The sequence below is a fragment of the Rana temporaria genome, chromosome 3 (genome assembly GCF_905171775.1).
Source record: "Rana temporaria chromosome 3, aRanTem1.1, whole genome shotgun sequence".
In the NCBI taxonomy this organism is placed as follows: domain Eukaryota; kingdom Metazoa; phylum Chordata; class Amphibia; order Anura; family Ranidae; genus Rana; species Rana temporaria.
Window position 1 is genome coordinate 310,680,401 of NC_053491.1, and position 16,353 is coordinate 310,696,753.

A 16,353-nucleotide genomic window follows, 5' to 3' on the forward strand; every position below is an offset into this window, starting at 1 on the left:
CCGCTATCATTGGCTCTTCACCGTGATCCGTGTAGCGTCGGATCCCCTGAACGCGGCGAGCATTGACACTTCCGCGTGCGCGTCGTAGTGGACGCGCAGACGAGGAAGTGCACGAGGACGTCCCAGGGACGTCCTGTCAGAACTACTCGACCGCGCTGTAGCAGTATTTTTGCTATAGCGCGGTCGGCAAGTGGTTAAGGGATGCATAGGACAGACACAAGTAACAATTGCAAACATCTATGCCCCTAACGACCGACAAGACAGGTTTCTCGCGGGAAGACTGACCCAACTGACGCGCTTCATGACAGGACAACTGATAATAGGAGGTGATTTTAACATCCCCCTGATCCCACTGGAGGATACCTCCGCTGGGAGGTCGGCTCTGTCGGTAGACCTCCGTAAACGAGTGCACGCAACGCTTCATGAGCATCAACTGGTGGATGTTTGGCGTCTGACTCACCCGGGCGAGAAGGATTACACCTTCTTCTCGAAGCCCCATCAATCCTACTCAATGATCGACATGTTCCTGATTCCTCACCGGCACCTATCGGCGGTTCAAAAAAACCTTGATAGGTAACATTACATGGTCAGACCACGCGCCGATACAATTGGTCTACGGCCTGACGGACGCCCTGACTGACCGAAGACACCCATGGAGACTAAACGAGGGCCTACTACAAGACAAAGACACTATGACAGAGGTGGTGAGGGAGGTGGGACACTACTTCAACACAAACACCAACGCGGATAGTGACCCGGGGGTGGTGTGGGAAGCCCACAAGGCAGTAGTAAGAGGGATCCTCATTAAGAACGGGTCACGGTTGAAGAAGCAGAGGACAGAACAACTTAATTCATTGCTTCAGAAGCTACAATCCCTTGAAGCACAACATAAACGGACTCAAACAGCGCAGATTGCCACACGAAAGGGAGGGAGGGTGTCTGTCCCCCAGCAAATCTCCAATGAATTCAAAGACTTTTACCAAGACTTATACAATCTCCTCCCCACATCCCCGACCTCAATAACGGACCGGTCCCTGAACTACATTTCCGACTCCCGAATGCCGAAGCTGAAATCTGTGAGTGAGAAGTGAGAGAGCTGCTGGAAGAACCAATCACTATGATGGAACTCCAGGCGGCTCTGAAATCCACCAAGCCTGGCAAGGCCCCGGGCCCAGATGGTCTCACTGTTCCCTACTACAGGACCCTATTCCCATCTCTGGGGGACAGACTGCTACACCTGTTCAATGCTGTGGGCACGGGAGGAAAGTTCCACTCCTCCACCCTTCAAGCTCAAATTGTGGTGATACACAAGGAAGGAAAGGACCCAGGTCAGTGCGTAAGTTACCGCCCCATATCACTTCTAAACTCAGACATTAAATTATTCACCAAGATAGTGGCCACACGAATCCAACGACACCTCCCAGACCTAATACACCTTGACCAGGTGGGCTTCGTGTCAACTAGGGAAGCTAGGGACAACACGACTAAAGTCCTGAACCTCCTACATGTCACCAGCACTACCAAGACACCTGCAGTGTTTGTCGGGACGGACGCCAAGAAGGCGTTCGACCGAGTGAACTGGCAATTCATGTTTGCAACGCTCAGACATATAGGATTGGGACAGAGGATGATGGGCTGGATAGGAGCAGCTTATGTAGACCCCTCGGCCAGGGTACGGGCGAATAGCACAACATCGGACCCTTTCCCGATCTCGAACCGGACCAGACAAGAATGCCCGCTGTCGCCCTTGCTCTTTGCCCTAACACTTGAGCCCTTCCTACAACATGTCAGACATAACCCTGACATCACAGGAGTAGTTATAGGTAACTGTCAACACAAAGTCTCAGCCTACGCTGATGACATGCTGTTTTCCCTGACAAACCCAACATCCTCGCTGCCAAATCTCCTACGGGAATTTGACGTATACGGTAGGCTTTCCAACCTGAAAATTAATATGACTAAATCTGAAGCGATGGCAGTAGGGATCCCCCAAGCGCATTTACAGACCCTTAAACAACGTTTTGGTCTGAAATGGACAAGCACAGCCCTGACATATCTCGGGACCCGCATACCGCCCAAAATATCTGACATCTTCAAGCTTAACTTCCCCCCACTACTTCAAAAGGTACAGAAACAGCTGGATCAGTGGACCACGGGCCTTCACTCATGGTTCGGGAGGTGTAGTATCCTTAAAATGACGGTGCTACCTAAATTTACATATCTCCTACAGGCCCTCCCTATATGTATACCGGCCGCCTATCTTGGACGAGTCCAGTCTATGTTTGGGACATTCCTGTGGGCGGGCAGACACCCCAGAATTAGCAGGTCGATACTTTCCCTACCCAAGAACTGTGGGGGGCCTCGCGGCGCACAATGTTAGGATGTACTACTACGCGGCGCAGCTGAATCGACTGGTAGACTGGTGCCGCCACGGACAGACTAAGCTGTGGCCGCGGATGGAGCAGGCGCAATGCGACGTACAGCTGAGGTCTGCCCAGTGGTGCCAAGACATGAAGCCAAACGACGTAAACAGTCACCCACTTATTAGTAACACTATCACGGTATGTTCTGGGCTGTTGGCGCGGTTTCGCCTATCCTCGGCTGCTTCCCCCCTGCGCCCGATTTTGGGCAACCCATCCTTTACACCGGGCATGACAGACCCCGGGTTCCGCGCACTGAGAGACTCGGGCCTGTTCCAGGCTTCACATTTTAGCGGCGCAGGCCGTTGGAGAACGGCGGCCGAGCCGATGGACCCTACGGGCCAATATAGACTAGATTTCCTGAGAACTGGACAGCTGAGTCACTTCCTACGAACGCTAATACCACCCTCCGAAGTTGGACTTACACTTACGTCCTTGGAGGAGATATGCTCGGAGTCAGAGCCGTTACCACACGCCCTATCGATGATGCACGCGGATCCCGAGCCTGGGTAAATGGGAAAGGGATCTGGAATGCCATTTTACACCAGCTCAGACGCGACATATACTTAGATTCACACACAAGTCGTCGATTTGTGCAAAAACACAGGAGACAAACTTTAAGTTGCTAACGAGATGGTACAGGACCCCATACCTAATACACCGTCTGTTTCCGTCGGTGCCGGACACCTGTTGTAGGTGTCAGGCAGACAGGGGCACCCTACTGCACATGTTCTGGTCTTGCCCACGCCTACAGACATACTGGAGTGAAATTAGGCGAATAACGCAAATGTTCTCGGATCGTACGGTCCTGAATGCTCCGGCGTATTTTCTCTTACACGTGAACGATACCCCAGCTCGGACATACAAAAAATCGATCGTTCGCCACCTACTGAATGCGGCGAAGGCGTGCATACCGCTCTGCTGGCGATCCCCACACCCACCGACGGTTGCCATGTGGATACAGAAGGTGGACGACATCAACACAATGGAAGACTTGATACTGACAAAACAAGACAAGACTGAACTGTACTCTCAGACGTGGAGATTATGGAACTCTTTTAAGTACTCTGAAGAGGGCCAAGCCCTCAGGGGCAACCCCTAGAAGGTGACGATCAGAGACTGGAACCGGACAGGAAGACAAACGGACGATTAGGGTAAACTCCTGGAGGGGGCCACTGAAACCCGGTTATGGCCCGAACTTGAGTAGGCCAGACTCGCGACTCCCCCCCACCCTCCCTCCCTACCATCCCCTTTCTATTACAGCTTCTCCACTGTACAACCTTATCCTTTCATCTTCTAGCTGCTTTCTGTGCGACTTTTGCACTCTACTTTCTCACCCTCTTTAACTTACTGACACTTAGAAAAAGGAAAATGGGGAGAGCTGTGTTCGCTGGACCTCACTAGCATGTCGTGCCCCATCGGCTCTGGACTCTCGCCAGGAGTTGAGCGGGGGTGGAGCTGATGGGGAAGTAGAGATGGGAGACCGAGGGGACTCACCCGGGTAAGATGACCTATATATTTATGGCAGGTATTATCCCCGCAAAGTTGTCCTCTTCTGTATCTCAAATTTCTTTTATTTTTATTATTCAAACTTCTTTGCATATGATGATACAATGACTGTAATGTTCCTGTTGTGGTTCATGTGGACCAGTTTCTTGCTGTGTATAAATAAACATTAAAAAAAAAAAAAAACTTTATCGGGTACCTGAACTTAAGAGAAAAGCCATTTTAGAGGAGTAACAGAAATTGTTGGCCCTTTGTTGGTCCCATAATACTCCCTAAATCGGTTGGAATCCTGGGATTCTGCAATCACTTCAGGAAACTAATTGAAGTATCCAAATTAAATGTTTGTCCCATGCCCTAGGTGGAGTTGACAGAAAATTTGTCTACTGCCAGGTACATTACCAGCATTAATTTCCATGGGGTATTGCAAGAAGTGAGGTAAGAGTCCTGCTGATGGACTAATCAAAGCTAACTTTTTTTTTACATTTCTAAGCAAACTAGTGAAAATGATTTAACTAGTTAGGCTGCATTATATGTTTTTGAACATAGTTCTACATTACGTCTAAGATTTGTTTTTACCCTGCGTATTATAGTTTACTTTTTTATTCTTAAAAGGTTACATTCGGGTATTTGAAATTCCAGCTTCTGCCCGCCATTTGCTTATTCAAGAAACTGATTCATCCACTCATAACTTTGGTAAGTAGAAGCGGATTTTTTTTTAATTCTAGCAGTTATCTAATGGCAGAATTGTTTAAGTTTTGAATAGAGTTAAAAGAAATTTGAATTGTTATCAAGGTATTATTGCGGTTTATGCCCCCTGTCCTATCAGGTGAAGATGTGTCCAGGAGGCAGTTGTTATTTGTTGGGGAGGCCTGAAGACTAGATTGGTAACTAGACTGACTTGTTTTCAGTCTAATGATGGGCACAGTTAACCCTTGAATATCCACCACTCTGAGCACTTTCGGGTTCAGAGCTGTCAAAGTTCCTGCACATCTGCCAAGTGTAGGAGATCTGGGGATTCTCTGTCCTTGATCTGTTTGGGTTAGTAGCAGGCCCGTCGGAACAGGACAGGCAAAGCAAGCAACTGCTTGGGGCCCCGAGCTGGCCTGGGGTCCCAGCAGAGCGCCACCGCTTCCTATAAATCAGCCCGCCATCGCTAAATGCCGCTTCTGCCCGGTCCGCAGCTGTTAGTTGGGACCGCGGGTTTCCCACAGTGACGCTGCGTGTGTACGTGCGCCCGCTCGCTCCCTGATCCTCACCGCAGATGAAAAGCTTGCACAGCCGTGAGTAGGGGCATCACGTGTGCGACCCGCCCCCCTGCTGCTTGCGATTCCCAGTGTTCTGACGAGAAGACACCTGGTTCTGACTCAGTTCTTGCTAGTAGGGGCGTGACGTCATGTGTGGGCCCAGCCCCCTGCTACTCGTGGTTCCCGGCTCTCCTTATCTTGCAGATTCTGCCCCTTCTGTTGTGCCCTCATTCAAGGTATGTGGCACATGGATTCAAAGCTCAGCAGGCCCACGTCAGAGGCTGCTCGTCTGCAGCTGCTAGTGTGCTATTGTGTGTTTGTTAGAAATTGTGTGATCTCCTCACAAAGCTGATTTATGTTCATCCACCTAAACTACAAAAATCCGTCTGTAAGGTTGATGGTGTTTCTCTGAACCCGGGTTGGACTCTTGGGTGTGTGGAAGAACCTTTGATGCGCATCGGATAATTAAAAGCCACTCTGTATTATGGTGGATTTCAACTAACACTGGTTTATTTGTCACACAGCATATTTATGCATTCATCATTAGGAAACCCCCCTGCGGTGCAGCCAATTACAGCAGGACACGATGTTTACACAATACAATAGCATGTTAGGTTTCAAACAACACGTATGCTATTTTGCCTGCAGGTAATTCTATTGTCTTCAGTAATGATACACTAATATCAGATAATCTGGTATTTCCTGATAACAAACACATTCTTGTTATGTTTATGGTGCTAACTGCAGGCTACAATCTTATCAATCTAAGTTAAATGCCATCTACACATTCTTCTGCGGTCTTCTCTATGTAGGCATACAAATAAATGATTTCAAATTTATTCTAGTTAAAAACATAAAGGGGTACTCTTTCAGAACCTTACAAAACCCTCCTTTGATCATACATACGGATGTATTTATTGATCACTCATTATACCATTTCTGATTTGTGGTAATCATTGCCATACTCATAGAAAGATCCTCACATTTTCTTGCCTTTAAGCTAGTCATTTTGCCAATAGCACAAAGCATTAATTTGATAGTTAAATACACTACAAAAACAACAATCAGTATCTTTATAATAATCATCACAATATCTTTTAAGCCGGAGAAGATCCCTTTTAAGCCAAAATCTCCTCCACCAAACGGGCTCCATGTTTTATCAATATCCCTGGCATCCTGTTGTAATTTATTTACTTCCTTTCTATGTTGCGCGATTATATCATAATAATCAGTGTTATGGATCCATGTTGGGGGAACACTGAAAGTGTGGTCAGCCCCAGGAGTGTCCAGCGTTTCTCAGAATCCTGAGCAGTAAACAAAGTCATTTTGCTGTATTCGCTTTTTCGAGGATTTACAACACCTGCTTCACCTCCTTGGTCTGGTACTGAAGCTTTATCTGTGTCTTGTCTTGCTTCACACAATCCACCTTGACCTTTTTTACTCGACTGGCTTGGGGATTCTCCACTAGGATGGCTGTCCGGGTCACCGCGACTTCTATTGGTAGGAGGTCCAAAGGGATATGTTGGTTTCTGTGAACAAAAAGAAGAGATGTGCGAGCAACATTTCTTTCAACTTGGTCTAAAGTTTCAATTAACTTTCTGACACTTTTTTTTTTTTTATTTTTTTTTTTTTTTTATTTGTATCTGATCGAGATCTCCTGCTTCTAAGATACGGGGTGTTCTCGCTCAAGGGGTGGGAAAGGGTCTACCTATAAAAATGGAAACTACCCTGTGGCTTTACAGGGGTCATTCTGATCTTGGCAAGAACTACTGGTAACATTTTATCCCATTCATGGAAATATCCCCCTGTGGCTCTACTGTTTGCAATGGACATCCCCACCTAGGAATGATTTCCTGCGTGAGTATGCACACTACTGTCTGTGTGTCTTCTCTTGTGGTTTTGAATGCTTCCACCCATCGTGAGAATACATCCACGATGACCAAAAGGTATTCTTGCTCTGTCCCTTTCTTTAACATGTGGGTGAAATTTATTTGCAGATGAGTGAAAGGTGTAGTAGAATATGGGAGGTGTTTCACCTTGTGTGGTATGTTTGGATTATTACTGACACATGTGATGCACCGTGACACATATGCTTTAACAAGCTTGGTTATGTTTGCAATAAACATATTCAGTAAAATTTCACATGTGTTCTGCCAACCTCTATGACCTACCCCATGGTATTGGGCTATAAACAAAGGAGCACTAGCTGCGGGCATACATGTCTTCCCCACTTCGAGGAAAAGTCAATTTATGGTCTTTTCCGAGTCATCCCCCATCCAAACCTTCAAATCTCTCTCTGTGGCATGTGTCTGGAGATCTAGTAATGAATGATCTATGCTATTTAAGTTGTTTAGTACTGGCATTTGGGTATGTGCTGGCTGCTCTAGTAGCTGACTCTGCAAATGCACTCAAATAACAGCAGAATCTACAAAACCCTTGTGTACATCAGATAAAACAGTGGAAGTCATAAATGACCTGGGAGAAGTGTCCCGTTGAGCAATGTGTATACAGCCATGTTGTGACACTACCTCGCCCTGTTCTATTTAATCCCAAAAAGGCATTAAAATCCTAGCTTTTGGATTAACTCCATATCCGCCCAATCTTTGAGCAGACATGTGTTGGGTGTGAATATTTTAAGTAACATTGTATTTGGTCTGCCCAGGGTAAATTATGTTGCCATCCCCTACCACCATCGCTCAGGAGGCATACCCTGAACTGGAACCACCTTTGGGGAAAAATCCAGGGCACAGCTCTCCACCATGTGTTTTTTTTTTTGGTGAGGACACCTGTCATAGTCTTACAATTGTCCCCTGCATACAGACATAATGAGGAGGCCAGGTCTGGGTGCTACAACCACAGCACTTTTCAGATACCTTTACTTGGGCACCCGGATATATCTTATATTTCTGGAAGGAAAGTTCAGCCCTTCGTAACACCTTTTGGTAACAGGTAAAACAAGAAGCGGTATATTAAAAAACCAACTGTGGTGGACCCTGTCTCTATCCATGTTCATTTACTAGGGCAGCCATGACTGCTTGTGACTGAAGACATGTTGCATGTGTCAGGCTGTAGGGCTGTGGAGGGGTCAGAATGGCTGGCAGACATAAAAGATCACATTGATTCCAAAGTTGCCCCCTGTGGACCACTTGTTCTTCTCGTTCTGGGGTCCTTAAAGTTGAATTATTTTTCCCAGCTATACTGGGCCAGAACTAGGTGGAATCTGTGAGTTGCACAGACCCATCAAGTGTCCGGGGCTGTAATGCAACATTCTTAGCCATCTGCTCTGTTTCCATATATGAGTCTCAAATGCTAGGATGGCTAACTCAGTAAGAACCTGGAAAGCTGAAAACAGCCAATCAATCTAACTTATTGCTTGATTGATTTACCTGCCGAAGTAAAACAAACTTCTGGCCCTTTAAATGAAACCAAAAAACCCTTTGTCTCTCTATGTAAATATATATCCACCGACCCCGAGTAAAGGATCCAACGACTCAGAATACAGAGTGTCCTTCTGGGTACAAACTCAACCCGTCCTTTCAACTGAACTCCAGAGAGTACTGTATACTGTAGCAGGACTGATCTATGTGTAGGTGTGTCTCGCAGGTGGGCTCACAATGTGGTCTGGAGCATAATTGCATAGACAACAAAGGTACATAACCCTGAGGATATCATCCACCAGGTTAGTCGCTGGCCATGAAGGATACATTTCCGAAAGATGGGCTGCGTCCACAAGGGGATGCCCTCTCCTAAAACGCATTTGCTAAACCAATCACTATGAAGTGAAATGGGTAGCATTAGATGGTGTGGCTGTGGTATGGCACATTAGGTAAAACTGGTGCTCTAGGTATAACTAAACTGTTAATTTCCCTCAAATCCTGTATAAAACGGTAAGTTCCATCGGCTTTCTTTACAGGGTTTATAGAGGTGTTGTAGGGTGATATCCAGTATCCCCTCTTCGAGAAATTTATAAACTATAAAATGTGTTTTTTTTTTTTTTTTTAATGCCTCAGAACAGGGTGTTATCAGCATCACTACAATTGCTCACTAATACACAGATTAGGCTTAATAAGCATTTCAAGTGTTATGTTCCTTTAAGATGCGATGTTTATAAAAAACTTCAAATGCAAAAATCTATTTTTCAAAATAAACTTCCTGTTTATTTGATTTGGCATCTTGCCAACTATTTTTATTGGACCCCACCCCTGATCCCAGTGTGGCCTTATAGGATGTACATTGGATGAGTCCTACATACAGTCAGGTTTCAGCTCACCTGTCTCTTTTCCTTGTCCCTTATCTCACTTGGGTGTCCTGTTTCTGTCAGGAACAGGGGGGGGGGGGGATTACTGGGCTGTGGCTTGCACCTGAGGACTAGGGGAATTCCTCTCCCATCTGCTCTGACCCTAGTGTTTCCAACCCATCTATTTCCATAAAATGGAATGCTACATATATATACAATGTTTACCTAGCAATATAAACAATATAAATAAGTGCACAAGTTCCTTTAATATTCTGGCATGCTAAACCAACACAATACAGCAAGAGCCCAGGACTGCCAACCTAGCAGGTCCTCGAGGTCTATTTAAAAAAAAATCAAATAATACAGCAAGAGCCCAGGACTGCCAACCTAGCAGGTCCTTGAGGTCTATTTAAAAAAAATCAAATAATACAGCAAGAGCCCAGGACTGCCAACCTAGCAGGTCCTCGAGGTCTATTTAAAAAAAAAAAAAAAATAATACAGCAAGGTCAATCGAGACAGAGTAAGTGAGAGTGCTTTGCAAAGCTGCAAAGTTTTCTACCTACACTGTCAAACGAAAGACCCCACTCCTGGTACCATTTTGTAAGGTTGATGGTGTTCCTCTGAACCCGGGTTGGACTCTTGGGTGTGTGGAAGAACCTTTGATGCGCATCGGATAATTAAAAGCCACTCTGTATTATGGTGGATTTCAACTAACACTGGTTTATTTGTCACACAGCATATTTATGCATTCATCATTAGGAAACCCCCCTGCGGTGCAGCCAATTACAGCAGGACACAATGTTTACACAATACAATAGCATGTTAGGTTTCAAACAACACGTATGCTATTTTGCCTGCAGGTAATTCTATTGTCTTCAGTAATGATACACTAATATCAGATAATCTGGTATTTCCTGATAACAAACACATTCTTGTTATGTTTATGGTGCTAATTGCAGGCTACAATCTTATCAATCTAAGTTAAATGCCATCTACACATTCTTCTGCGGTCTTCTCTATGTAGGCATACAAATAAATGATTTCAAATTTATTCTAGTTAAAAACATAAAGGGGTACTCTTTCAGAACCTTACACCGTCCACTGGTCACAAGACTCCGTGCTCTGGCTCTCCAAACATGCGTGTTAATGTTTTGCTGGTTGTTATTTTCCTGTACAATCTTAGTGCCAAATTGGAAGAGGCACTGGACTGAAGACAGGATGGTATGGAGGGGGGTAAAAAGAATATAGAGAGGGGGAGGGGGAGTAAAAAAAACATGGGGAGGGGGGCTTTGCGTGTGTGCGTGCAGGGGGGCCTCCATATTCATTTTGCTTGGGGCCCCCAAATTCCTTCAAACGGCCCTGGTTAGTAGCAAGGTAGACCCCTGATGTCTCCATAAAGAAGACCTAGCTCTACCATCTTTCTAGTTATTAGCCCCCTTGTGATAGTTTTTAATAGAGAAAAAAAGTAAAAATATACAAAAAATAGAAAACTGTCATAGAAAATAAATAATAGGCTCCCCTTCGCACAAACTTGCATACATGCGTACATGTATACATACAGTACACATGTGCAGTCAGGATGCAAGTATGTATGTAAAAAGCCTTTATGTATTACACATCCCTACACATCAGAGGTAGAAAAGTTATTTTAGGGCTGTCATTTTGGTTTAATTTTGAAATATGGTAATACTTTTTCTTGTGTCACCTATTTACAATTTGGGTAACTTTTTTTTTCTCCGTTTTGCAATTTTGAGCCTAGAAATTATTGTCTTTTTAATACTGTATGGTGCAGTCTAATTTTTCTGTTATTCAAATAATCCAAATGTTAAATATATCTCTAATGCTTCACGTCTTTTTAGAGATTCTCATCACAGAGACATTTCTTGGGCATTGAAAGCCTGGCTCATTTGCCATGGGTAGGTGACAGAGAGACACTGCTCTTGGGGAGAGAAGCTTGGCGAATCTTTTAATTAAGAACTAAGGTCCCACAAAAGGTTATATTTTAGATGGGACCTGGATCTAAATTTTTCCAGATTTTCCACCCTCTCTCCCGTATCGTGTCTCCTGTATGCACCTTTTTTGTGCACTCCCCTAAATATAAAGATAATTAGTTATATTTATAGTTTTATACTTTATTTACAGTTTTTTTTTTTTGTGTGTCTTTTTACTGTGGCATTTGATTATCTGTGGTTTATGTGTAGGTTCTTTGGGTAACTGAGTGACATGTTTTTAAATTTGTTTATTTATAAACAGGAACAAGGCCGACATGGTACAATAGTACATACAGTACATGTGATAGGATAATTAAATAACAACAATACACGGAATCAATAGAACGTTACACACTACATGATGCATCATGGTAGGCGCCCACTGTGTGGCGCAAACGTAAAGTGACATGTGTGCCCCAGGAGAGCACCTGGGCTCCGTCGCCCGATGAAACTAGTGGTGACTCCCAGAGGGTGTCTCCTTCCCAAAGAGGGGGGCGTAGTTGTCGAGTCGTAGTCAAGTGTCGGGTCCACGCGACTGGTCCCTTCTTTTTCTTTTTATATCAAGAAAGAGAAAAGGAGAGAGGGAAAAAGCCCCAGTGTGGGGGAGTAGAAAATTCCAGAAAAAATAACAGGACTGAAAGAGGGAAGAAAGAAAGAGTGGTCAGGGGTAGAGGGCGGGGGGCAGGGGGGGAAGGTCACCTTGCATATAGGCTCACCGTAGGGGTAGTCCCCCTACTTTGTGGACTCGCTCCCTGTTGTGGAGACGGTCTGGGGAGGAATCATACTGGTATGGTAACGTTCACTCATCAGCCGTGGGCTCTCTAAATGCCTGGCCCTCAGCTGAATAGATGAAGATATTCCATAGCTGCCAGGTATCTGAAAATTTTTCCTGCCTGTTGTGTGCTGTGAGGATAAGATCCTCCATGTGCTTTATCTCCTCCACCTTCGTGATCCATTGGGACACTGTCGGCAGGAGCGTGGCCTTCCAGTGCAGTGGGATGCAGGCCTTTGCTGCATCCAAAAGGTGTCTGATTACCGATTTTTTGTATGCCTTCTCCGGGACGGTAGATACGTGCAGGAGAAAGAACGCCGGGTCATCCGGTATAACGCGAACCCAGAATTTCTGGGCTACCTCACGGATCACCCGCCAGAAGCGACTCAGACCAGGGCAGGACCAAAAGATGTGTAGTAGTGTCCTCTTGTCCGCCCGCCAGCGCCAGCAAAGATCAGACGTCGCCGGGAAGAACTTGTGGAGCAGTACTGGTGTCCTGTACCATCGTGACAGGAGCTTGTAACTAGTTCCCTGTGTCTTGGTGTAAACTGAGGATTTGTGCGTGAATCTCAGAATGCGTTGTCGTTCGGCCGTACTGAACTGATGGTTCAGCTCCTCTTCCCACTTAAGCACACCCGGGGGCACGAAGTCTGCATGTGGCGCATTTATAAGACTATAGGCCACGGAGAGCGTATGTGACATGGTACCTGAGGTGTTGCAGAGTTCCTCTAGTGGCGTGAGAGGTTGGGTGTTGGTGGCTTGCGGTGTCAAAGAGCGGAGGAAATGATTCAGTTGGTGGGACCTCAGGAAGTTCAACCAAAACGGGCCTGTGGGATCAGAAAGCTCCGCAATAGTATTTCATCGCCCTCCCAAACTAAATTGGGAGGCCTGGTGGAGTCCCGTCCCGACTAGACCCCGAAAGGCCACATCTTGTATGCCCGGCATGAACTGGGGGTGTCTCAAAATGGGACGCAACGGTGAGCTGATCGAGGACAAAGGCGTCTGTGAGAGGAGTCTGGCGCAGACTCTCGTCGTGTTGCCAATCAGCGGGTGGCGTTTAACGTCTGCCGGTAGGCTCGGAAAGCACCAGGGCGTTCTGTTAAGGGGGATCTCGGTCTGGTTCTGCTCTATCTGTGCCCAAAGCTTGTTCTCCCGGTTGCGGCACCAGTCTATAAACCTGCCTAGGTGAGTCGCTTGGTGGTAGGACCGGATATCTGGCAGTGCAAGGCCCCCCTGACATTTGGGTAGGACCAGATGTTTAGCTGACAGCCGTGGTCTCTTTTTAGCCCATACAAATTCAGTGAATGTGGATTGCACCTGTTTAAAATATGATGTAGGGATATGTATAGGCAGTGCTTGCATGAGGTACAGGAGTTTTGGGAGGATTGTCATCTTCAAGATGTTACAGCGGCCTACCCAAGAGTGTAGTCCCACGTTCCACTTCTTCAGGAGCACCCGGATTTCCATAAGCAGGGGTGGGAAATTAAGCTCATATAGCCCATGAGAGCGTTTGGGGGATGTGTGTGCCCAGGTATTTCAGGGCAGTTGTCGTCCACTTTAGTTTAAATTTGGCCTGCAAGTGCGCGAGTTGTGTGTGGAATCCCCACCCCCATGGCTTCCGATTTGGCGTAATTAATTCTCAAATTTGAGAGGGCCCCATAGCGTTCAAATTCCATCAGGAGGGTTGGGAGGGAGACGGAGGGGTTGGTAAGGGAAAACATAAGGTCGTCGGCATAGGCTGACACCTTATGTTGGGTACGGTTTATCGTCACTCCGGATATATCAGGGTTTAGCCGTACGTGGCAAAGGAACGGTTCCAACGAGATGGCGAATAGAAGGGGTGACAATGGACAACTCTGACGCGTTCCGTTAGTAATCTGGAAAGGGTCGGAGGTTACCCCGTTAGCCCGGACTCTGGCTGTGGGCGACACATAGGTCGCCGAAATCCAGTGCATCATTTTACGGCCGAGCCCTATGTGGCATAACGTGGCGAGCATAAAGGCCCAACCGACCCGATCAAACGCCTTCTCTGCGTCAGTGCTCAGAAAAATACTAGGTGTCTTAGTCCGGGTGAATGAGTAGAGCAAGTTCAAGACTTTAGTGGTGTTATCCCTCGCCTCTCTTGTAGGGACAAAGCCTACCTGGTCCAGGTGAATGAGGTGGGGGAGGTGGGATTGCAGTCTGGTGGCCAGGATTTTGGTGAATAATTTAAGGTCCGTATTAAGGAGGGATATAGGATGATAACTCTCGCAATAGGACGGGTCTTTGCCTTCTTTAGAGATAACGTAAATCTGTGCTTGCAACGTGGAGGCATGTAATGCATCACCCTCGGTAAGGCCATTAAGCATCTTTACCAGGTGGTCGCCCAGAGATGGCAGCAGGGTCTTGTAATATTGAAGCGTGAAGCCGTCCGGGCCAGGGGACTTTCCTAGTTTAGTGTTGCTCACCGCGAGCTGTAGCTCGGCCAACGTGATGGGGTCTTCTAAAAGGGCACGTGTCTCGGCGGGTAGGGTAGGCATACCGGAGGATGTTATGTAGTCTGTCAAATGATCTGGTGTTGGAGGCGTTGTGGATAGGTTGTACAGCGACTCGTAAAAAGATTTAAATTCCTGCGTTATGTGTTGGGGCATAGTTATTTTCTGGCCCTTCGGGGAGTGCACAAACGGTATGTATGATGCCAGTTTCTGGTCATGTAGGGATTGTGCCAAAAGTCTACCACATTTATTGCCTGATTCATAAACTTTTTTGCGGGTCATCTGAAGTGCCAACTTATCCTTAAAAGTGAGTAGATCCGTAACCTGCGCGCGTATCATGTCTAGTTCTGCTGTCAGTGAGCCCGTCAGGGTTTGTTTGTGCCTGATTTCCAGGTCTTGAAGTTTGTCAAGTAGGGAGGTCAGTTGGATGGTCCTTAGCCACTTGAGTCTCGCACCGTGTTTGATAAGGATTCCGCCTTGTGGGCCTCCCATACCAGGCCCGCCCGGCTCTCCGTGGCTTTGTTAGCCTGAAAGTAATTGGTTATTTCCCTAATCACATCAGCCAGTACCTCAGGGTCCTGAAGAAGGCCCTCATTAAGCCTCCACGTCTTCCTTTGGCCCCTGTAGAAGTCGGTCAGGGTATACCTCATCGAGACCGGGACATGGTCTGACCAAGTGATGGAACCTAGTGAGACCCCCCTAACAGCCTGCAGTTGGTTGTGGGGAACAAAAATGTAATCTATGCGCGAATACGCATTGTGGGGGCGGGAAAAGAAAGGGTAATCCCGCACACCGGAATGGAAAAAACGCCAAGCGTCAATGAGCTGCGACGCATGGAGAGCTAGATGTATAGCCCTACGCATGCCCCGAATGGTCGACGAGCGACCCGTAGCGGTGTCTTCAGTGGGGAGCAGGGGGATGTTAAAGTCTCCCCCTAGAATAAGCTGACCCTCTGAGAATTTACGGAGGGCGGCTAGGTGTTTTTTGATGAAGGTGTCCTGTTGACTGTTGGGGGCATAGAGGCTAGCAATCGTCACCTTCGTGTTTCCAATCAGGCCCCGGAGGAAAAGGAATCTGCCCATCGGATCCGTCCAGACCGCTGTCAGGGTCCACGGGAGTTTTGCTGAAATCAAAATAGAGACCCCTCTAGACTTGGCCTCCGAGTACGCCGAATGGTACACCGTCGGGTAGAATCTATTTTTGAGAATCGGGAAGGTATTTTCTCTAAAGTGCATCTCCTGTAGGAGGACAACATCAGTATTTAGGCGTCTCAGGTCGTTGAGCAGCATCCGCCGCTTCTCGGGGATATTAAGCCCCTTTACATTTAGGGTGACTACATTGATCTCATCCATTGCCACAGAAGGAGGTGGGGGATATGTAGGTGACTGAGGAGAAGGGAATGAGGGGGGGTAGTAAGGGTTAGCAAGAGATGTAGGTAATAGAAGTCAGAAAAGAGAAGACGTAACCCCCCACAGGTGACCAGCCTGTAGGGAGGCAAGACGCGCCCGCTGGAGGGGTAAGCCTGGGATTGGCTCTGCACCTAGGGCGGAAAAGAGGTCAGGCCGGTCTGCTGGCGTACGAAGGGTGAAGGAGGACCGCTCCGTGCAGAAGGTGACCGCTAATGGGTACCCCCACCGGTAAGTGCATCCATGTCTCCTCGCCGTCTCCAGCACCGGCTTCAGCATCGCCCGTCGCTGGAGGGTAGCTCT

The 16,353-nt window shown here is 46.9% G+C and overlaps 1 protein-coding gene across 3 annotated transcripts in view; it reads left to right on the top strand.

The window, feature by feature from the left end:
* Window positions 1-16,353, top strand: part of LOC120932444 (A disintegrin and metalloproteinase with thrombospondin motifs 2-like) — a 1,658,079-nt gene that overhangs the window by 1,029,138 nt on the left and 612,588 nt on the right. For all 3 annotated transcript variants that reach the window (XM_040344802.1, XM_040344801.1, XM_040344800.1), the window contains exon 15: window positions 4,539-4,619. In XM_040344802.1, coding sequence (XP_040200736.1) covers window positions 4,539-4,619 — 81 coding nt within the window. The remainder of the gene's footprint in view (window positions 1-4,538; window positions 4,620-16,353) is intronic.